The sequence below is a fragment of the Gracilinanus agilis genome, chromosome 6, assembly GCF_016433145.1.
Source record: "Gracilinanus agilis isolate LMUSP501 chromosome 6, AgileGrace, whole genome shotgun sequence".
NCBI lineage: Eukaryota > Metazoa > Chordata > Mammalia > Didelphimorphia > Didelphidae > Gracilinanus > Gracilinanus agilis.
Window position 1 is genome coordinate 241,104,668 of NC_058135.1, and position 24,039 is coordinate 241,128,706.

Here is a 24,039-nt window from a genome sequence, read left to right on the forward strand (position 1 = left end):
CCAAGAGAGAAAGGGATTTGATGAAGGTCACACAAGTTAATGGCAGAGCTGACTGAGATCCCAAGACTTCTGATAGCCAGTTCAGCTCTTTTCCCCAATGCAACAAAATGCCTTCATTCATTCGTATATTCATTATTCATTCATTCATTCTAATTTGTTTGCTTATTTGTATGTTTTATTTTGACTCAAGACACTTACAGGCCGGTGTGTGCTGGTGGATAAAAGTGGATAAAAACCAGCTCAAAGAAAATGTATGCATGGCATAGTTTAAATTTGCCCTCAAATTTTCTCCATTACTTTTTTTTTTTTTTTTTTTTAGATTTTTTTTTAAACCCTTAACTTCTGTGTATTGGCTCCTAAGTGGAAGAGTGATAATGGTGGGCAATGGAGGTCAAGTGACTTGTCCAGGGTCACACAGCTGGCAAGTGTCTGAGGCCGGCTTTGAACCCAGGACCTCCCATCTCTAAATCCACTGAGCTACCCTGCTGCCCCCTCTCCATCACTTTCTTAAGTCTAGTCAATCAGCAAAACTATACACACCGGCCCCTGGTTTATAGCACTTACTAATGTGTAGATGCTCAGATGTTGGGTCTCTTGAGCCAGTCTGAGGACATCCTTACTTGGCAGCATACATATTTTGAACAGGAAAGGACCCTTGAGCTCATTGAACCCAATCCCTCATTTAGAGGAGGCTGAGGATCAAAGAAGAACTCAAATGCCTTGCCTACGGTCCTACACTCTATAAAGCATTTATGATGGTTGCAAGTCCAGGTCTTTCTGCCTCTCCAGTCAAATTCTCCCCACTAAAAAAACATTGCAAGAGGCAGCTATGTGGCTCAGTGAAGTAGAAATTCAGGCCTGGAGATGGGTTCAAATATGGCCTCAGACACTTCCCACCTTGTATGACCCTGGGTAAGTCACTTAACCCCAGTTTCTTAACTCTTACCACTCTTCTGCTTTGGAACCAATATACAGACAGAAGGTGAGGATTTAAAAAAAAAAAAAAACATTCCCCCCTCCTCTAAATACACTTGTAGAAAATAGTTATCAATTATTAGCAGAAAGGATTATAGAATCATAGATTTAAGGTAGGGCCATACCTTAGAGATCTCCCAGCAGTATAGATTAGAGGGCCAAACGGACCTTCCAACCTCCTCATTTCACAGAGGCTCAGAAAGGTTTATTCATTTTTTTTTATTTTAAACCCTTCTGTGTGTATTGACTTATAGGTGAAGAGTGGTAAGGGTAGGCAATGGGGGTCAAGTGACTTGCCCAGGGTCACACAGCTGGGAAGTGTCTGAGGCCGGATTTGAACCTAGGACCTCCCGTCTCTAGGCCTGGCTCTCAATCCACTGAGCTACCCAGCTGCCCCTATTCATTTGTTTTTATTTTTTAAAACTCTTACCAAGTGTCTGAGGTCAGATTTGAACCTAGGACCTCTCATCTCTGAGTCTGACTTTCAAACCACTGAGCTACCCAGCTGCCCACTTCCTACACCCTCTTGACCACTTCTCCAACTGCATTAGAAGGGGGCAGTCTCCCTCCCCCAAAACTAGCCTTGCTCAGAGGAACCTGGCCTTTCTTTGGGGGACTGGGATCAGGTGGCTAGTTTTTTGAATCTCTACTGCTCTGTAGCCCGAATAATCCTCCCAAGAACCCTCAGGTAACTTTCGTGGCAACTACAGGATCAAAATATTTCCCCCTTTTTTACTGATCACCTCACTCTCCTGCATACTCCATAGCTGGCAAGAACAAAGAAAACTGGAGGGAGGCATGTTTGAACCTTTCCCTCACCCCTCCTTTGTTTACAGAATGACCGAATTGAAATGGCTCTTGCCAGGTTGGGCTCAGAAAATTAAGTGGTTGTTGGTAGTCATAAAAGCAGATTTATTGCCCTTCCCTGGTGGGTGCCATAACTGAAGACCAATTTAGGGAGCTCTGCCTCTCCTGTCTCTTCCCTGGAACTTCAACTTCCTCTTTCTATTTCCATTGTCATTCTTTTTCTTTTTTAAAAAAAAAATAAGTTTTATTGATGATCTTTCTCTATACATGATAGTCATTTTCTTTTTCCCCATGAAAATTCCTTTTATTTTCCCCCCAATTGCTTATAAAAACAATTTTCACATTTAAAAAAAAGTCCCAAAGTTTTTCCCTCTCTCCCTCTTTTTTCTCCCTCACTGAGATGGTAAGCAATCTGCTATCAATTTTACATGTATCACAGTCATTTCTCCTTCTTCTCCATCTTGAAATCAAACCCTCCTTTTAAAAAAATATTTTTCAATTTATTCATTCATTTATTTATTTATTCATTCATTTAATCTTCATAAATTTATTTAGCCAGTTGAATGTAATAACAAATTTACATATGAATTTTCTGAAGTTATATGATCCATACTGTCTCCTTCCTTCCCTTCTTCTCCCCCTTCCTAGAGCTGGCAAGCAATTCAGTCTGGGCTATTATGATATCGTGCAAAACAGATTTCCATATTGTTCATTTTTGTGAAAGAATAGTCATATAAAACCAAAATCCCCCAAGCAAAAAACCAATAAGCAAGTGAAAAATCATATGCTTTTATCTGCATTCTGACTCCTACAGTTCTTTCTCTGGAGGGGGGGTAGAGAGCTTTCTTTATCATAATTCTCCCAGAATTGTCCTGGATCATTACATTGCTGAAATTAATTAAGTCTATCACAGATGGTAATTGAATCCTTTTTCTTCTTCTTCTTTTTTTTTTAAACCCTTAACTTCTGTGTATTGGCTTATAGGTGGAAGAGTGGTAAGGGTGGGCAATGGGGGTCAAGTGACTTGCCCAGGGTCACACAGCTGGGAAGTGTCTGAGGCCAGATTTGAATCTAGGACCTCCCGTCTCTAGGCCTGACTCTCAATCCACTGAGCTACCCAGCTGCCCTGAATCCTTCTTCTAACAAAGAAAAACAATTAGGCAAAAACACCCTGTACAGGAACACTGTCAATCTGTGGAACATTCTGCCCTGCGAGTCACGATCCCTAAAAGGATGAAGACATGTTTCATTGTCTGTTCTCTGGCTCTATGTTTGGTTCTTTAGTTTTGCATGGATTTGTTACCTTTTGGTTATGTTTTTTTAGCTACGTTGTTATATTCAGGTGTTGCATCCTAGGTACACAAGAGCCAGTTGTTAAATTTTCCTTCTGACCATCTACACCTCAGAAATTGACAAATACTACAAATTAGGGCTTGGCTTATTGTTTTGTTGATTGTCTAGCCTTAAGAAAATGGTGGAGGAAATGTTAATGATGTTATTAAACTAAAAAATGTGTCCACTTTCTTTTCTTTTTTTTTTTTTTCCCCTGGGGAGGCAGATGTTAAAACCTTTACCAATGCATACCCCTGACCATACTCATTGCATTTATCACTTTTTGTGGCTTGCATATTTTTTCTTTTTATCTGTTCATACAAATCTTCCCCTATTTCTCAAACTCCCTCTTACTCATCATTTCTTCTGGCACAATGCTATTCTAGTATTCATCCCTCAAAATTTATTCAGCCAATCCCTCGCTGATGGGCACCTGCTTTATTTCTATTTCTTTGCCACCACAAAAAGTACTGTTGTAAATCTTTTGGTGTCTATGGGGTCTTTCCTCTTATTTTTTTCCCTTCCTAGGGGTACATACAGTGGACAGTGGGATTTCTAAGTTAAAGGAACAGTCATTCTGAATGTGTATGATAGAGTATATCTGAAGCAAGTTCCCTTGACTCTCTTCCTATATATTAACAACTCTGCCTAAAACAGTGATTCCCAAGTGGGCGCCACCGCCCCCTGGTGGGTGCTACAGCGATCCAGGGCGGCGGTGATGGCCACAGGTGCATTTATCTTTCCTGTTAATTACTATTAAAGTTAAAAAAATTAATTTCCAGGGGGCTAAGTAATCTTTTTTCTGGAAATTGGGCTTTAGGCCAAAAAATTTTGGGAACCACTGGCCTAAAACTTCTGAGCCCACAGAGGCAGATGCCACCTAATTACATAGTGTACATTCAACAAAGGGTCCCTTTCTTTGGATGGATGTCATTTGAGCACTGGGGCATGTAGCTAGAAGGTGTGTCTTTGCTGCCCGTACGTGCCACGATTCAATCCACACGAGGATTGTTCCCAGTGTCAGTGTGTGCTTAAAGAGCCATGTCAGAACAGAATCACTAAGGAGTGATATATTTCATGAACTCCTTTGTTCCCCTTCCTCCTCCCTTTGCCTTTCTGGAAACACCTGGAGCATTGCCTCACTTCCTCATTGGCAGCTCAGGTGTATTTGTCATTTCCTCATTTGGAAAATGAGGAGGTTTCCTAGAATCACAGACTCTCTTAGCTGGAGGGGATCTCAGAGGTCATGTAATCCAATCCATACCTGAACTGTCAATCCACTTTGGTCCCCAGACAAATGGCTCTCCAATTTCTGTTTGGTCTCAGCAACCAAATGCAGCTTATTTGACTTTGGGACATTTCTTATTGATCAGAAGATTGCTGCCTTCTCAGCCACGATCTGTCTCCATAGAACTTCCCCTCCTTGGGTTTGGTTCTTCCTTCCCAGTGTAAGTTGAATAAGCTTAATCCTTCTTCCACATGACAACACTTCAATTATTTTGTACTGTTCCTGTTCATGTAAAAAATAATCCTTACCTTCTGTCTTAGAATCAATACCGAGTATTGTCTCCAAGGCAGAAGAGTGGTAAAGGCTAGGCAGTGAGGGTTAAGTATCTTGCCCAGGGTCACAGAGCCAGGAAGTATCTGAACCCAAATTTGAATCCAGGACTGCCCATCTTTAAGCCTTGCTCTCAACCCACCTAACTGTCCCTGTTCCTGTCATCTGGGTTTGCTTAATCCTTGAATGGCACGACTTTGAGTCCCATTACCTTTGTAGTCACTTTCCTTTGGGTTGTGCTATAGCCTGGCAATATCCTTTCCATAATATGGTGCTAGCCCTGGATATGGTACTCCAGACCAGACTGCTGAATGGGACAAGTGGGGTTCTCATCTCTCTCTCTCTCTCTCTCTCTCTCTCTCTCTCTCTCTCTCTCTCTCTCTCTCTCTCTCTCTCTCTCTCTCTCCTTTAAAACCCTTACCTTCCATCCAAGGCAGAAGAGTGGTAAAGGTAGACAATGGGGGGGGGGGGCTGAGTGACTTGCCCAGGGTCACACAGCTGGGAAGTGTCTGAGGCCAGATTTGAACCCAGGACCTCCCATCTCTAGGCCTGGCTCTCAATCCACTGAGCTACCCAGCTGCCCCCTAAGACATTGTACTTCTCTTAATGCAGCTTCAGAACAGGTTATCCCTTGCTGGCAGCTAGGTCAACCTGTTGATTCATATTGAGCTTGCATTCCATTGAGATCCCCAGATCTTTTTCACATAAACTGTCTTCAAGCCATCCTTATCAGATCTGAATTTTAGAAATCAAGCACATGACCTTATGGATTTTTCATCTTGCATTTCATTTTGCTAACTTCAGCCCATTGTTCCAACTTCTTAAAATCTTTTGGGCACTCATTTACAGATTGGATTAATATGCTATTTGTCCATATTTTTTGAACATGACAGACTCTGGGACTGATCCCTTGAGTACTTCATGAGAGACTTCCACAAGATAATGTGGGCCCACCATACTCTAGGTTCAGTAATTCATCCAATTCTAAATCTAAGCGATTATTCTAATCAGGTTGGCATCTCTAGTATCTCCTTATCTGGTCTAATTTCCCTGGATTCAGTGTTATCTAAAGTCCCTTCTGTCTCTAGCATTCTGTGACATGATGAGGGCTTGGGTCTTGTGTCTGGTGTCTTGTAGGACAATCCTCCTTTGCCCAGGGAGCCAGAGCAATGGCAGCCAGGGATACAATAAAAGGGAAAACAAAAGCCCCAGAGCTAATGTAATTTTTCAGAAGCCGGGTGTCCAGTTCTACTGCCCCAGTTACATCATGTGGGTTGCTACCAATTTACAGAAAGTCCATCTGTGGAAAAGAAGTCTTGGATGGCTCTAGGACCCTCCCTTGGTAGACTAAGATAGTCTAGTGCAGAGGCTTCCTCCCCATTACTGACCCTGACATAACTTTCCAGCCAGATGACTTGCTCATCTCCATCCATCCCGCTGACTTTGGGGACTACCCCAAAGCAGCTCCTTCTCTCTGCCCTTTTCTTCATGAATCTGCCCATGCCATTCCTAAGCCTAAGCTGGACTCTTCCTGACTATTGAAATTCCTACTTTTCTTCCAGGCCAAACTCAAGGGTTACCTCCTCTAAGAAGCCAGGCATGATTTCCTCCTTGGCTGAAAATAACTTCCTCAGCTGACTCATAACAGTTTTTGCCTGGACCTGCTCTTATTTTCTTTTACATTCTTACTTCCGTCTTAGAATTAATACTGTGTATTGGGTCCAAGGCAGACAAGTGGCAAGGGCTAGGCAATGGGGGTTCAGTGACTGGCCCAGGGTCACACAGTTAGGAAGGATCTGAGATCAAATTTGAACCCAGGACCTCCTATCTCTAGACCTAGCTCTCAATCCACTGAGCTATCTAATGGCCCTTCATCAGGCATTTATTTAGCATTTACTATTAACCAGGGACCATTCTAGACACTGAGGATACTAAGACTGTAGTTAAATCGTTCCTATCCCCACATAGCTCACACTTTAATGTGGGAGGAGAGAGCTATAGACAGAATATTTACATGTTACTGAAGTTTAATTAAAGTCAAGTCTTCTTTTGCTGATGAGGAAACGGAAGCCCAGGGAAAGGAAGTGATTGTGTTCCGTATTAGGCTGACCATACATGGCTGATATCTGGCCCTGGGACACATTGCCAGTGGGTGGCTCTTAGGTGAGAGCAGAGGATGCCTGCGATTCAGCCCAGGAGTTACGTTATTCGTCTCCAGGCTGCTCCTGCTGCTGACCTTGCCTTCTCTGCTTTCAGAAGGGAACTACGTTTTCAGCAGTGTTGGGAATTGAGAAACGAAGCAAGTTTGATCATTGGAATGTAAGTTCCTTGAGGCATGAACTGTTTTTTTTTTTAATTATTTAAAAAAATTTTTTTTTTTTTGTTTTACCTTTCCTTGTATTCCTGGCACTTAGCACAGTGCCTGGCACAGAGGAAACAATTAACAAATGTTTGTTGACTGACTGATTTCCAGGTTTCTCGATTGTTAAGGAATTTTTTTTTTAAACCTCATTTTTAGGGAAATGCCAGTTTTATTAATGGCAAAGTGACTTTAGGGGAAGATTTGAATTGAGCTCCTGGTCCAGCCACATAAGGCAGTAGCATCTCTACAGAGGACCAGGATTGTCCTTGCATTGGGCAGTGGTATCTCTACAAAGGGCAAAAATTCTCTTTCATCTGGCCCTGGTCCAGGCCCTTCCCATCCGGGTCTCGAAGCCCTCGACCGACTCCATCCTGTGTCCTGGCTGCTATCAGCACCTTTTGCCTAAAAGTTCCCAGCTCTTTTCCTATTGGCTGACTGCCACTATTTTTAAAAACTTCTCAGAGTGACCTTGATCTTAACTCACATTGGACAGATAAATAGGATTTTATTATGAGAGCGTCACTGCCTTCGAATCCTCTGGAGAGAAATGTGGATGTCCATCTGGAGCCCTTCTTAATTCTCCCTCCTACTGCTCTCCCCTGAAAGCTACCATAATCCACTCACCCACCCACCCTTCTAGAGAGGGGATAGTGTCCTGGAGAACCCGAAAACAATCCCAAAAGTCTGTGATAGAGCCAGGACTAAAAGGTTTTGCTTTCTAGGCGAAGGATGAAAGAAGCTCAGGGAGGGCTTGTGGGGTTATGAAAGGAAAACTTCTGAAGGCTCAAGACATAGCCCTGACATTTGGAATTTAATGGGTGAAAAGGCATTTAATAAGGGCTTCCCATCAACCAAATCAGCAAGTATTAAGCACTACTTGTTGAGCACTGGGCTGGCAAAGAAGGCAAGGAGTCAAAGGCGAACAAACCATTGGTCTAACCCGCCATAGATCTGGAAACTGATCCGATGTGGGGGTCTCCTTGAATATCTCCTCCATCTGAAAGTAGGTAGCTCCTTTCTTTTTTTTAAACCCTTCCCTTCTGTCTTATAAAGAGTACCAAGTTTAGGTTCCAAGGCAGAAAAGCAGTAAGGGCTAGGCAACCAGAGTCACATAGCTAGGAAGTGTCTAAGGTCACATTTGAACCCAGGACCTTCCTTCTCTAGGCCTGGCTCTCTATCTACTGAGCCACTTAGTTGCCTTCCTTTTTTTTTTGCTTTTCTTCTCTTGGCTAAACATGTCCATTTTTAAATTTTATTTTTTGGTAACAATGTAACCTTTATTTTAATAGCAAATATCTATAGTTATACGATTCATGTTATTTGCTTCCCTTTCCCCTTACCTTCTGCCTTAGAGTTGATACTAAGTATTGGTTCCAAGGCAGAAGAGCACTAAGGACCAGGCAGTGGGGATTAGGTGATCTGTCTGAGGCTAGAATTAAACCCAGGACATCCCATCCCAGGCCTGGTTCTCTCTCCACGGAGCCACTTAGCTGTCCCTAAAATTAAGTAGTTTCTGTTGTCCATTACCAAGAGCCTGGAGAAAAAAAAAAGCAATACTCTTTGAGGTGACTCATGGTAAACCCTAAGTCTATGGGGGGTTTTCCAAGCCAGGCCCCCGCAGCAGAAAAGTCAGTCTATGGAGGTCTCAGCAGTCATTTTGGACCAGGCTTACTTGAGAAGGTTAAATCTGTTGCTAGCTGGCCACAGGTTCGTTAATATTTTGTAGTAAAATGACTAACAGCCTTTCCAGTAGTTTCAACTCTGTTGGGCACGTAAAACCTGCAAGCAGAGCATTGAGTCAAAGAATCTGAGCTCAATTCCTGATTTTGCCATTTAATGCCATTTAATTTAATTTGGGGGCAAGTCACTTAATCTGTAAAATGAGGGAACTGGACAAGAGGAACTCTTGTGGATCCTCAGTTAACAAAGCTCTTTACATCCATTTCTCATCTCATTTATGAAGGCAAGTCAGCCAGCATTTAGTGTCTACTGTGTGAGAGGCAGTATACGAATGCTGGAGATAACAAAGAAAAGCCAAAAAAAAAAAAAAAAAGAAGCTCATACTCTAATGACATCTATATACAAACGGGCTGTAAATTAGAGACAATCTCAGAGAGAAGGCACTCGTTTTAAGGAGGAATCATCAAAAGCTTCTTACAGAAGGTGGGATTTTAGCCAGAGCCTGACAGAAGCCAGGGATGCCAGGAGGTGAAAGTGTAGAGGGACAGAATTCTAGACGTGAAGGATACCAAGGAACATGCCCAGGATAGGGAGATAGAGAATCTTGAATGAAGAACACTAAGGAGATCATAGTCCCTGAGTCTCAGTATATGGAGGAAAGTCAAGTGTAAGAAGACCCAAAAGGTAGGAAGAGGCTTTTCCCAAAAATCCTGTTGGGTAGATGTGTTTTATCTTCATTTTAAAAGTGAGGAAATAGGGCGGACAGTGTAAGTGACTTGCCTAGGGCCTCACATTTCAGTAAATGGTTCTTCATCTGAGAAGGAAGGAGTCAGACTGAGGTCCAGCACTCCATTCAATCCATCATCTAGCTGCAGTTCTTTGAGTAAAAGCCAAATCTATGCTGGAAACCAAGCAAACAAAGGATATGCCAGTGTCTGCCCAGTGGGACATTGTGTCCTGCTTTAGCCCTCAGGTCTCCTGCCCCAAAGATGCTGACAGGCAAAGGGGCTGCTTGGCTGAGCTCACCAGGCTCGGTGAGACCATGGGTTGGGTATAAGATCATCTGTTTCTCTTGGTGTTTGCCCAGATGCTAGAGCTGAAATAATTTCCATCCCCAACATAATGATTTATTACAAATGGAGGAAAGCAGAAGGCGGAAAGCAGGGCTGTTTGATTTAGCATTTTTGTGCTGCCCTGGAGAGTAGAGGGGTCGCATTGCTGAGTGATTATAAATGAAGGATTGTTCCAGTTCCTGTCAAAAAGGAGGATGTTAAACACGCAGTGGGGACTGGAAGGGCCTGGACCACAGGGTCCATGCATAGACAAGAAGGAGCATGCCTCCGTGCTTTCCATGACTGACCTCCTGCTTCTGAGTCTTGGTCAATAGTATGATGTCAGTATTCCGACATGGAATGGCCAGGCCAGCTGTTGGCCCACAGATGGGGAAATGGTCTGAACTGGGATGTTCCTGGACTGAGAATATGCCTGAATTTGGCAGAAGCTAGCTTCCTGTGGGAGCAGGTAATAGCATTTCAGGCACACCCTCATTTAATGATTCCTTTTCCCAATATTGAGCACACCAAAGGTCTATAAATTCCTCAGCTCCCTTCATCAAAACCCAACTAGAAAGTTGCCTGAGGCTCAGCAAGGATAACCTGCCTTTGTAGAGCTCAAAAAAACTGTAGAAGGCCAGATTTAGACTCTGAAGAGACGTCAGAAGCTATCTAATTCATCCACCTCATTTTTTTTCAGATCAGGAAATTGAGGATCAGGGGAGGTAAAGTGACTTGCCTGAGGTCACACAGTTAAGGGCTAGGTATTCCAACTCCAAATCTAGTTTCCTTTCCAAGACACCAGGCTGCTTCCCAGGCAAAATTCAAACCCAGGTCTCCAGACTTAGTACTTGTTCTCAGTCAATTCTCATGCAATAGTGCTCTGATAGATGACTTCTTCTCTCATCCTGATGACACCTTCATCCCCTTTCTCTCCTCTATCTCCTCCTCTCTCCAACCTTCTTTAGGAATGATCTGTTTCCTATTTGTTTCTCTAACACTGTGTTCACTTGACCAATGAACAACATTAGGCTTGGTATTTCTGCAGAGGAGTGGGAGGTAATTCCTATGGGGAACTGAAGCAGACCTTCAGAAATCACTTTTCTTTCTTCTCCTCAATCGATGGTGGCGCTTAATTTTTATTTCATGGAAATTGAATTCCATAGTAAGTAAGGAATTTTTTTAAACATTTTTTTGTATCCTGCTTTATTTACAGAAAAAAACATAGCAGGTCCCCTAGAGAATGAGCCTCACTCATTCTAAGCAAGTGACGCCTTGAGAAAAAATTTTTCAAATTTGTTTTCATTATTTTCTTTTCCTTTTTAAAATAACAATCCAACATATCTTTGTAAGCTGATCAGGAGTCACTTTGAGAAGCTGTGGTAGTGATATAATTTGAAGTCTTGCCTTTAGATTCTAAGTCCTTCCCTCTCTGGGATCCTGAGAGGTTGACAAGCCAAAAAAGAGAGATGTCAAGCCAACTTCTTTGTGTCCACTCAATGCAACTTAGAGCTGCTTGAAGCTCGTCTAAGTTATTTTTTTAACCCCTTTTGTTCAGCAGCAGGGCCATGAAATCTGTGCTTTTGTCACTAGTGAAGAGATGATGAGTGTTATAAAACCGCTGGGTTTGAGACAAAGGCCTTGAAAGGCCCAGTGATATAAGGCATGATTCATTTCTAGAAAGAAAGTCTTCCTGATGATTACTGATTGGAGCAGCCCAGCCATTGTTCTCAGAGGCCAAATCAGCTGTGTTTAGGGGAGTCCTTGGGCCCTCACTGCCACTAGTGACTTTTTCAGATTCTTTAGAAATACTTTGATGAGTTCTGAGCGAAGATGTTTTTCTTGAATGTTCCAGGTGGAGAACCTCACAGAAGAAAATGATATGAATAAGCGAAGAAGAAAAGGCTTAGACAATTTGGAAGAGGTCAGTGTTTTCAGTACTTTTATGAAACACGGCAAAATCAGCCCGGGGAAAAGATGTAATAGAATCCCCCCCCCCCCCCCCCCATGATCCTTGACTCCAGAGATCCAGGGGACTGTTTCCTAGGATGAATTAGGAGTGAAAGACTCAGAGATGGAAGGAATCTTGGGGTGGTCTAATCCAAATCATTCCTTTTTCAAATGAGGAAACAAGGTCTAGATAGGATCATCGAGCATAGATCTAGAGCCAGAAGGGACCCTAGAAGCTATCTAGTCCTACCCCCCTCATTTTACAAATGAGTAAATTGAGGTCCAAGGAGCTTCAGGTCCAAGGTCTTATGAGAAGTGGGATGTAAATATTTCACCCCACTCCATAGCTAGTCCTCCCTTTACCTTGCTTTAATTAATTGTATTAGGTTATTGGACATCCCACTGAACTGAATTCAGGCTTGGGTAAGAAAGTGAGTGATTAAAGGGAGCTATCGGGCTCGGTGCATTGAGAGCCTAGAGACAGGAGATCCTGGGTTCAAATAAAGCCTCAGAGGCACTTCTTTTCTGTGTGACCCTGGGCAAGTCATTTAACCCTCATTGCCTAGTCCTTACCACTTTTTTGCTTCGGAACCAATACCCAGGATTGAGTCTTAAGACTCAAGATAAGGGTTTAAATTTAAAAAACAACAACAAAAAAAGTAGTGAGTAACTGTCTAACCTTTTTTTAGTCTTATGTATCATTTGCTATATACTTCCACATTTACTCCCTTTTCGGGCTTATTTCACTCTAACCCCCCTTTTATTTAATGTTTTATTATTTCCCTGAATCTATTTTGCATCTCCTTCATCTATTTTGCTGCCAGTTTTCTTTCTAAGGAAAAGGATCAGAAAGCTACCACTCAGAATACAATGTGCTGATAGATGAGGCCACTGTTTACCACCTTGAAATTAAACCTAAGAGGAAAGATTCCCTTTTGTTAGTCCTAGATAAAATGAACTGCCCTTGCTAACTTTCTCTTGCTTCCATGAGTGATGAAAGGGAACCTAGCCCCAAAATCTGGCCTACAGAGGGGCACCATGATTCTATCTGCTACTCTGAGGGGCTGCAGGGGTTCCTGGGTCTGATTATATCTCTCTCCCCACCATTTTTGCCCTTATAGCCTTCAAGTTTTTCTAACCGCAGCATTGGCTCATCTCGGGACTATGGCATCAGCAGGGAAGGCATGAATCAAAATAAAGTTAAGTCCATGGCCAACCAGCTGCTGGCCAAATTTGAAGAGAATGCTCGGAATCCATCTTTTCTGAGACAGGTAAGTCGCACAGCCAATGGATTGGTTCCACTTTGGGGAAGTGGCCGATGTATTCAGCCTAATGTCAGCTTCCGGTATGTTGAGGTTCCTGGATGAAGAGGCCTCCCCAAAACTGATGTGGCATCTGTATTTCCCAGGTGCACTGTGTGTGTCTTTGTGTCTACTTGGGTGCTGGGAGAAGGGATCTATCTTAGTACCTGGTGAAAAACTCCCATCCCAAGCCCAATACCATGTGAAATCTCATTGAGCTTCCGGATCGTAGACCTCACTCCAAAAAATTTCCTAGCATCCCTTTCCCCCACCCGTATATACATTCCCAACAGATCAGCAGACCAGGTAAATATCTGGTAAGGCAAGAGCCCCATCCTTGCCCCAGTTCATACTTCAGTTTGTTAAAATTTCTCAACCCAGAGAGGCAGAGTCATAGCTAAAGAACCAGCTTGGTACTAGGAAGACCTGCAGTCACGTTTTATCTCTGCCACATACTTCTTGTGTGACTCTGGGCAATTCACTATGTCTCAGGTAACAGCCAAAGACCAAAGCTTCCAAAGTGGGTACCATTCCTTCTTGGGAGAGCGGAGTCTTCCCAATGGAAAATCTCGGTACCAATAATATCACACAACCCGTCTTTAAAAAGAGAAAATTAAGGCGCCTAACCTAATTTATTTTAGGTCTGACCTTTGTTCCTTTCGACAAACACTTAGTGTTTTACAATTATTATCTCATTTAATCCTCAACATAACCCTGGGAGATAGATGTTATTTTTATCCTCGTAGTCCTCATTTACAGATGAGGAAACTGAGACAAACAGCACAGGGTCACAGTTAATAAATGAGGAGGCATTTGAGCTCAAGTCATCTTCAAAATGGGTCTTTCTGAAATGCACCAATCAGAGAGGTATGCAAGGGGCAATCCTAAGTCGAAAGGAACAAAGGTCTAGTAAACACTATATAAATATAATGATGATGATGATGATGATGATGATGATGATGATGATGATGATGATGATGATGATGATGATGATGATGGCGATGATTATGGCTTTTTCTCTTATTACCACACATTCCCAGGAATAAGGCTTTTGGTTGCCCTAGGAGGGTACCAGATTCTGATTGGTCTATGCTAAAAAGTTCCACAAAGGTCTGTGTCAGGTGGACACCAATCATGAGCTCTGAGTTAGATGGACCCTTGTTAAGGGCACCAGCCGACTATTTCTTCTGACCTGGGTGGGAGCTTTTGACTTTGGGGGAGGTACCCAGGAAGGGGCTACTTTCACCTTACAGTGGGCAGCCTGGAGGCCCCTTTTCTGTGTCACAGAGATGGACAAGTGACTGTGACAAGGGGGAAATTCCTGCTGCTCCTTGAGAGGCCTCCCTGGCTCCTCTCCTCTGCTTGGCCCCCTGCACGGGGCAGAATTCCTCCCCTGTCCTGCCCTGCCCTGCCCTTGTCTGCCTTGCCCATGCTGGAATTCCTATCATGTCTGAGAGGAAGAAGCTCCATCCACTGCCTGTTCCTTTGGTTGTTTCTATTTCTGGGGGGATGGCTGTGTTGCTCATGGTATCTGGACAGGCTCCTTGGTTGGAATCCTCTTTTAAACCAACTGTTCTGCTTTGTGTCTTTTGCCTCATCCAACCTTCTCTAATATTTCCTTTTCTACCCCCTGTCTCCTAATATCTTTCAGTCTGACTTACCTTTTGTTTTCATGTTTCCTATGGTTGCTTTATAAACTCAACTTTCTTCTCCAAGGAGCAAGTTCTTTCCAACCTAGGTAAGCCAGTCCTCCACTCTTCTGGTGGCCCTCCTGTAAACTCTCACTTTGCTAAGCCAGAGGACCCCACATCCAGCCCATCACCTCCTCTCAAAAGGCAGGTAGGGTTTCATCTTCATTCTCACTTCCAACCTGGCATTTTAGATGGGAGGGAATCATGGGTTTTCCAGGGTAATACCCACCCTATTCCCCACACTCCCAGACCACTACTAATAACATTTTCACAAGGACACACTTTGGGGTCAACTTTGATGTACAGCAAACATCTTTTTTTTTTGTCCATCAGCTTGACACTTATTCGGTTATGTATTTATTGAACATCTTCTATGAATTTGATTATTTTGCTCAATTACTTTATAGAAGATATTTTTTCTAAGTCTAGAGATTTGAAGCATCGTATATGTATCCCCAAAGAGGAAATACATGTGACTTGGTAGTTCAGTGGTTCATCTCCTATTCCTATGAAAAGGAACTGAGCAGGGTAGGAAGGAAGCCTTTGGGCAGTCAGGATGTGGCATGGGTGTTAGCAGTGATCCCCTTAGGGAATGGGACTAGTAAAATACCAACGATCTCTGCCAACTTTGGATTGGGTGGTGGGGGCTACCCAACTAGATGAGCAGGCAGTGTTGCTTCTTGTGAAGGGTCATGAGAAGCTTTGTTTGGAAGGCTCGGTTTTCTACTAAACTCTAACAACAGTGTTAGGAATTGTGTGTGTGTGTGTGTGTGTGTGTGTGTGTGTGTGTGTGTGTGTGTGTGTGTGTGTGTGTGTGTGTTGGGAGAGGGGGGTAGCATTAAATCTCATTTTTCCTGGTGGATCAATTAGGCAATTTTAGACTTTCCATTAAAGGAGAGTGTGTTTTAATAATGACATTTTCTTTTTCTAACACTCTTTTGTGGAAAGATCTGTCAAAGACAAAGAAACAGTTGCCTTCTCTGGTTTATGATAGCTTGTTGTTTCAGATACCTACTAGTAAGATACAATAGAAAGTTTCTTGGATTTATTAGCAGAGAACCATGAGCTCAATCCCAACTCTGGCCTTTTCTATGGAGCAAGAACTGGAAAGGTCTTCTCTAGGCCACTAGATGGTTCATTAGGCAGAACATTGGACTTTGGAGCTAGGAAAATCTGAATATGAATCTTGCCTCACACTGTGTGTCTCTGGAAAAGTCATTTAACATCTCCCAGTCTCAATTTCCTCATTTGTAAAATGGATATAGTGATATATATATATATATATATATATATATCACATTGGATTTTTATGAGGCTCAAATGAGATCAAAATGTAAAGTGCTTTTATAAATGCTAGCCTAAACCCCTCATTTTATAGATGAAGAACCTGAGGCCCAGAGTGGTTACATAACTTTCTTTCTCTCTTTCTCTTTTCTTTTTCTTTTTCTCTTCCTTTTCCCCTTCCTTCCTTCCTTCCTTCCTTCCTTCCTTCCTTCCTTCCTTCCTTCTTTCCTTCCTTCCTTCCTTCCTTCCTTCCTCTCTGCAATTCATGTGCAGGTTCTGATTCTGAGTATTTTTCTAAGAAAGATCTTTTTTCTTTTTCTTTTCTTTTCTCTTTCTTTCTTTCTTTCTTTCTTTCTTTCTTTCTTTCTTTTCTCTTTTTTCTTTTCTTTTCTTTTCTTTTCTTTTCTTTTCTTTTCTTTTCTTTTCTTTTCTTTTCTTTTCTTTTCTTTTCTTTTCTTTACCCTTACCTTCCATCTTAGAGTCAATACTATGTATTGGTTCCAAGGCAACAGAGTGGTAAGGGCTAGGCAACGGGGGTTGTGACTTGTCCAAGGTCATACAGCTAGGAAGTGTCTGAGGCCAGATTTGACCCCAGGACCTCCTGTCTCTGAACCCACTCAGCCACCTAGCTTGCCCCTATGTAACTTTTCAAGCTCAACAAATTAGTTAGCATTAGTGGAAGATTTGACTCTATATTCTCCACTGAAGAACCAGTGTTCTTTCAATTGGCCCGCCATCTACAAAAGGAAGAACCCCCTAAGGCAGCATCCACAATCAGTTCTACAATTTTATCTTGAGCTGGTTTGAGCAGTTGGTTCTGTACTGGAGCTCTGGAGAAGAGCTTCCTTGTGGTATGGCCAGTGCTTGGGGCCATGTCTGCCTCAGGTGCCAGAAGTTGGTAGCTCCCGCTCTCTTGTTCGTGACTTCTTTGTGTGTGCATGTGTGTGTACACGGGAATGTAAGGAAACGCTGTCTAAAGGGAAGCCCTTGCCCAGTTTCCCTATTTCCTAAGTTTCAGGCCCTAGCTAAGACTGAGCAGGTGCTCAGGGAGGCAAAGCAAGCTTCTGCTAGTGACTGCCTGACCAGGCCTTCAAGAGCCCGAGCCAAGTCCGACCTTCAGCACTCCCAGGCAGGAAGCATGGCTCCTCTTCCATCTGCCTACCCCGGGGCATTCGCTCTTGTTGGGGCACTGAGGCGCCTACAGAACGTGGAGGAAAAGATTCACCAGGTGAACAACGGACCCCACTCCCACTCCTTCTGCTTTGCCCCTCATATCATTCCCTTCATCTTCATGCTTAGATATTTTGATGAGCAAGTATGAAAATATTCTGGCATTAGATTTCCCTGGTCTTTCTCCTGTTCTTGACTAAAGCTCTGTCTCTGTCTGGTCTTTCCGTCTTTCTGCCCATCTGTCTCTTCCTACCTCATTCTCTTTGTCTCTGTCTCTGCCTCTGCCTCTGTCTCTCCTCCCTCTTTCTCCTTTCTCTCCCACTCCTTTTTCCTCTCCCTCTCTCCTCCCTATCTGCTTGTCTATCTCACTGTCCCCACTGTCCCTTCTCTCCTTGTCTATCTCCCTCTCTCTCTTGTCTCACTCTACCCATTTCTGTACTTCTCCTCCTCATTTGCCATTTCTCTCTTTCTCCTTCTCTCTCTGCTTGTCTGTCCCTCTATGACCACTTCTCTCTCTCTCAACTTCCCCTCCATCTCATTTTCTCTATGCTTGTCCCTCTCTACCTGTGTGTGTCTCCCTCAACCCCTCTCTCTTTTCTACCTTTCTTTCTCTGCCTCTTTTCCTCTGTGCTCGTCTGTCTCGTCTCTGCCTATCTCTATTTCTTTCTCTCTCCTCCTGCCTTGCTCTGTCTGTCTCTATCCCTTTTCTGTCTGTCTGTCTTTCTGTCTCCTTTTTACCTGCAGAAGAGGGCTCAAAACTTAGCCAACAGGGAGTTTCACAAAAAGAATATTAAAGAGAAAGCTGCTCACCTTGCCTCCATGTTTGCAAGTGAGGATTTCCCCCAGGTAACTTGCATGATTGACTGGGGTCCATGTAATCCAGTGGGACTCTGTGTTGTGGCCCTCCCCCTCCCATTAGAGCATGCTGCATCTGGCACGATCCATCAATCCCCTCCCTGTGAGCACTGGGCATTGTTGGGTACTCTGGGGGGAGATCATTTTGCATTAGAATGAAAAACGTTGTGCTATCCAAAGAGGGAACCCATCAGCCTCGGAAAAATCTGGAAATGTGCAGAATCCCCTTGGAAAGGGAAAGGCTGTTTACAAACAAAAAAAGAAGTTTCCAGGATATTACAAGGCCCTGTGTAACCTTCCTTCACAGAGTCCTTCATTTGTCTTTAGAAAAAGCCTGTTCCTCTTGTTCCGAGAAGCCTTTAGATGGCCTCAGGACCCTGATTGATTCTACAGTAACAAATTTAATTCATCCACCATTCATCCCTGCAATGTACCGGGCACCGTCCGAGACATTGGTGAAAGAGACAATAAGAAGTTGGTCCCTGATGTTAAGGAACTCACATTCTATCAAGGAGATGGCATGTGCACATCTATATGTATCATAAAATACAGACAGAATAAAGACAGGATCATTTATTGGCAGGCTGGGTGCATGAAGTCTTTATAGAGATGGCAGTACTTGAGATGGGTTCTTAGACCAAGTTTATGAAGCAGGTCTTAAGGGGACAGTCACAGAGATGGTCATCCCATTCTTAATCAGCCAAGTAACCAACGTTTGGTTCTACTCAGCCTGTGGTATTTTGTTTTTTATTATGGGGAGTGGAAATAGTTTTGACCCTAACACAGCCACTTGCCATCTAAATGGGAGCCAGATGGGGCTGATTGGACTCAAAGGGTGAAGGTCCCATCTTGTCCCGAGAAATGTGAACAAAACCAAAAACATCTCTCCCTCTGCATGGGTATAGTCATACAGTTGCTTCATTCATTGTAACATGGACAGATGTGACTTTCCTCTGAAATAATCATTTTTTCCTATTTCTATCCTGTGCAGAACAAACTACTCACCAAAGGCCTTTCCCACCCTCCTCCTCTTCCTTCCTCTTGCCTTTCATCTCGTGACTCAACTGATACTTCCTTTTCCTCATCTGTTGACTCTTCTTCCTCTGACCGAAAGGTAGTCGATTGTAATTAAAATCTCTGTTGTGCCTGTTGTGAGACACACTTATGTAGAAGTCCAACAGTTTGGGGGGCATGTTAAGGGTAAAAAATATTTTAATGTGTTATAGTCACATACACAAATATTTTTCATAGCAGTCAAAGGCATCATGGATGTCTTGTTTCTATATATAAATGAGAGCCGGGCAACAAAAACCCAGTCTAGTTTGGAAGAGTGTGGCCAACACTGATTACGTGGATGATAAATGATTACAGAATAATTGGGATCTCAGGCATCTGCTTGTCCACTTTCCCTCATTTTTATTTATATAAAGAATGTTGATAACGTTGCAAACATTTGTGCCAAGCTTTTGAAAAGTTTAGTCTCCATTGAACCCTACAAGGTGATGAAGGGTATCCTGTAGGATTTTGATGTCTATCAGCCCAGGAGTTACATGGTTGCTTCTGACTATGATCCAATCAAGGATCAATCCTTAGGAGCCTGGACTGGAGTTAATTAGTGGTAACCAACTGAGAGATCCTCTAACTCAGAATCAGAAGCAGGAAGTAGAGAACTTCATTATTGTATATGGGGAGGTGAAGGTAGAGCAATACTTTGTGGCTCCTGCTTTGGTCCCACAGAACAGCAATTTACAACAGCCCTTTGACCATTTTGACCCCATTTGGTGCGATCCATTGCTGTTGTTGAAAGCGAGGGGGTAAAATGGATAGAGTATTGGTCCTGGAGTCAGGAAGACTCATCTCACTGAGTTCAAATCTGGCCTCAGACACTACTCTGCAACCCCGAGTAAGTCACTTAATCCTGTTTGCCTCAGTCTCCTCATTTGTAAACTGAGCTGGAGAAGGAAATGGCAAACCACTTCAGGAACTTTGCAAAGAAAAGCCTAAATGGGGTCATGGAGTATCAGATATGACTGAATACAACAACAAAGTGGGCTCCAGATGCAAGTTTCTCCTTTTTTGGTCGCATCGTTGGTATGCTGAGAGTGATGCTGGAAATACTCTCTGAAGGCCCTTCCTAGACCCTGAATATCCACTAACCACTCTGTGGCTTTCTTCCTCTCATGTCTCCTTTCTCAGTAGCAACTGAATGGGCATTTTGGCCACAGTCATACAGGATGCTGATAGAGCCCCCTTTCTGAGCAAGGCTCAGTTTCTCTGGTATCCCCATCTCCATGAAGGAAGGTAGGGAGAGAGACATGAAGAGGTTTTTAGTAATTGATTACCAAGTGAGAGTAATATGAAGAGAAAAGTAAGATGAACTATTTATTTAAAAAAAAATGATCCAGCTTCAAGATAGCCTCTGGAAGGAATGGAAGGGACAGAGCAGGTGGTGGAGCATACTTCTCCCTCAGGGTCTGGAGTTGCATCCCATCTGCAGAGTGCTGTAGATGGTGGATGTTCTCACCTCTCCAGGCAGGTCCATCATGAGGGCGTAATCCCTGTGTAACTAAGGGGAGCTCTCTCTCCCCACTGCTTTTGGGAAATATAATCTCCTGAAATTGCTCCTATAAATATACAATTGGAAAGGGAAGCCCAGGGCCCCACAAGTCATATCATGTAGTCCTGAATCATATGTATCACCCCTCCCCACACCCAGAATATATATATGCTTAATCCTTACTTTATATCTTAGAATGAATACTATGTTTCTGTACTGAGGCAGAAGAGAGGTAAGAACTAGGCAATAGGGGTTAAGTGACTTGCCCAGGGTCATACAAGAAAGAAGTGTCTGAGACCAGATTGGAACTCAGGACCTCCCATCTCTGGCTCTTGCTTTCTATTTACTGAGCCACCCAGTTTCCCCCTCTAAAGCAGATATTAAAAGAAGCAGGAGATGCTAGGTGGCTCAATGGATGGAGAACCAGATCTGGGTTCAAATGTGGCCTGAGATACTTCCTAGCTGTGTGACCCTGGGCAAGTCACTTAACTTCTACTGCCTAGTCCTTACTGCTCTTGTGTCTTGGAGCCAATACTTTGTATTGATTCTAATATGGAAGGTTAGAGTTTAAAATTTAAAGAGAGAAAGAGAGACAGAGAGAGACAGAGAGACAGAAAGAGAGAGACACCCCCTTTCCACCAGCTGCCAGCCAACTTGTCTCATCAGGGAAAAGTATAGCACCTTTCGCAGTTCTTCCTTCCATTCTACCCTTGTTCCTGAGATCCATGCCTGAGTCAGGGCATGCTCTCTCCCCTCCCTCCCTGATTGCAGGACTCAGGTGCCAGGGCTAAGTTTGGAGGGAGAGGGACTGCCACCTCCCTATTTCTTCAGCTTGCCAGTCTCCAGGCTCGCCCTCTGGGTGGGATCTGGAAGTTTGGCTCCATGCACAGATACCAGGGGTTCATTCATTTAGCAAACCCAGAGGGCAGAGAAGGGTGGTTCAGAAGCTGCTTGCTGAAGTGAGGTTGATCCTCCCAGGTGAAAGGCTTGGCACCACATTGTGAGCAAACAACTCTGTCAGGGCTTTCCTGGGGGCCCCCTCAGCTCCATGGGTTTGTCCATGCTCATCCATCCATTCAGCAAGTCCAGGACCTTTTACTGCTTCTGAGTCTTCTCTCTCTCTCTCTTTTTTTTAACCCTTACCTTCCGTCTTGGAGTCAATACTGTGTATTGGCTCCAAGACAGAAGAGTGGTAAGGGTAGGCACTGGGGGGCAAGTGACTTGCCCAGGATCACACAGCTGGAAAGTGTCTGAGGTCATATTTGAACTGAGGCTTCTCTTCTGAGTGAGCTTCTTTTTTTGAAGGGACGTGCTCAAGAGAATCTGAGAACATGAGCAAAAGGACAAAAACCATGAGCCTAGGGAGTAAGTTCATCATCATCATCATCATCATCATCATCATCATCATAATCTGAAAAATCCCTTGAAATGAATTGCAGCCCAATTGCATTTTGGGATAAAGCAGGCTGAATCGAAAGCCCGGGTGTTTGGGAATCATGTTGCCCCTGGCTACCACTGGCTTTTTTACCCTCTATTTACTCTCATTGTGCCAGCAGAAAATGTTGGGGGGAGAAAATCCCCCTCCCCAATCAAAAATGAATTTTCCATTCTGTGTTTTCCCAAGCAAAGAAATGAAAAACCCTGACCACCTGATGATCTCCATTTTATTAGCTTCATACCCAATAATTAAAGGCTTCTTTGATATATTTAATATGGTAAGGCCATGCTTAAAGCAGCACGGACCTGTACACCTTTGCTCGTGAGTGTGATAGTCAATATATTTGATGAAAATCTGAAGTGGCTCAGTAGACTGAGAGCCTGGTCCAGAGATGGGAGATCCTGGGTTCAAATCTGACCTCAGATACGTCCTAACTGTGTGACCCTGGACAAGTCACTTGATCCCCATTGCCCACCCTTACCACTCTTCTGCCTTGGAACCAATACACAGTATTGACTCCAAGACAGAAGGTAAGGGTTTAAAAAAAAGGAAAAGAAAATCTTTCTTAGGAAAATACTCAGTATCAGAACCTGCAGTAGTTTCAAGAAGTGGGGGAATGTACCTTTGATAACCAAAGCTCTCCATGCCCTCTTGGAATATTTTTCAGCATTAGCATCGCATTGGTCATTCACTTCAAATTCTTTGTATCTTTGAACAAAAGTCACCAGCTTGTAGCATTCAGAGCTAGAAAAGGACCTGAGGGATCCCAATTAGAGTCCCTTCATTTTAGAAATAAAGAAATAGAAACTCAGAAAGTGGAATGGTGGCTTGGCTGTCATAGTCAGTCAGCAGGCCTGGTTTGGAGCCCAGCTCCTCTGCCTCCAATCTAAGGATCACTCTGTGCTGCTGCTGTTACTTTCTGATGACTAGCTCTGGTGCCCAGTGCGCTCGCTCTCTCTCTCTCTCTCTCTCTCTCTCTCTCTCTCTCTCTCTCTCCCCACCAGATACAAATCTACTTGGCTCCAAGGCCCTTTGGGTCACATTTTAGCTGATCTCCTTCTCATCCTCGAGTTGCCAATGAGTGGATGGAAGGAGGGCATTCTCCATTTGACTTTTTTAATCTTTCCCAAGCCTTAGAGATGCCCAGACTGATCTTCGCTTCTGTTTCACCATAGTCCTTTGTGCCAGGAGCTCCTGGAAAGCCTAACCCTGCTCCAAAGAAGGCATATAAGCAAAAGTTATTTCAGCCAGACCCAGGCCAGGTACAGCCCCAGTCTGCCTGCATTTGTGCTCCTCTAACTGCTTGTCGTGTTGGCATTGTGTGTTGGTGGCATTGACGTGGTGGCAAACGCACATGGGAAAAAGATGGCCCCATGGAGGACAAATGGCTGCGCTCACCTCTCCCTCTCCATCCCCGTCACAAACATGTATTTCTTTCTTCCCTTTGTGTTGCATGGCCAAAATCCAGCACTCCAAAGGAATCCCACATACGTAATTTTAAAGGTATGTTTTTGTCAGGATAGGGGTCCCCCTCTCCCTCCCCCCCACCATTATTTTTTGCAGAGACTCATTTCAAACTTCAGAACATTGGTATAGAGCATGGGATGTCATCTGCTGGCAACATGTAGGATTGCAGCTTCTAACAAGTGCCTTGGCAAAAAGTGAACACTTTTTTGGGAAGCTGGATGTGTATGGAAAGATGGGGCATCCTTAAGGCTGGGGCGGGGAGGCATTTCCCTTTGGCTCTGCAAATGCCAAAGGGATAGTGAAGAAATAATGGTCTACTGGGTAGGCTCCTAACAGGCACAAGTAAGCAAGGTGTTGGCATATTAGAGAACAACTGTCCAAGAATATCCCTTCTGGATCCCGGCTCACTACTAGGATCCCAGCGAGCAGGGCTGGGCTTGGGGGGACATAAGGCTTCTCTTGTGGCAATGCATCTCTAAGGGGCAGTAAGATGGCTCCATGAATTGAAAGTCCGCCCTAGAGACAAGAGGTCCTGGGTTTCAATCTGGCCTCAGATACTT

General features: G+C 43.6%; 1 protein-coding gene across 1 annotated transcript in view; it reads left to right on the plus strand.

Moving 5' to 3' along the window:
• The window catches only part of MICAL2 (microtubule associated monooxygenase, calponin and LIM domain containing 2), a 278,713-nt gene that overhangs the window by 137,071 nt on the left and 117,603 nt on the right, over positions 1-24,039 (plus strand). The window contains exons 15-21 of the mRNA XM_044681829.1: positions 11,622-11,690; positions 12,838-12,987; positions 14,734-14,856; positions 17,005-17,220; positions 17,907-18,008; positions 19,009-19,131; positions 23,188-23,274. Coding sequence (XP_044537764.1) covers positions 11,622-11,690; positions 12,838-12,987; positions 14,734-14,856; positions 17,005-17,220; positions 17,907-18,008; positions 19,009-19,131; positions 23,188-23,274 — 870 coding nt within the window. The remainder of the gene's footprint in view (positions 1-11,621; positions 11,691-12,837; positions 12,988-14,733; positions 14,857-17,004; positions 17,221-17,906; positions 18,009-19,008; positions 19,132-23,187; positions 23,275-24,039) is intronic.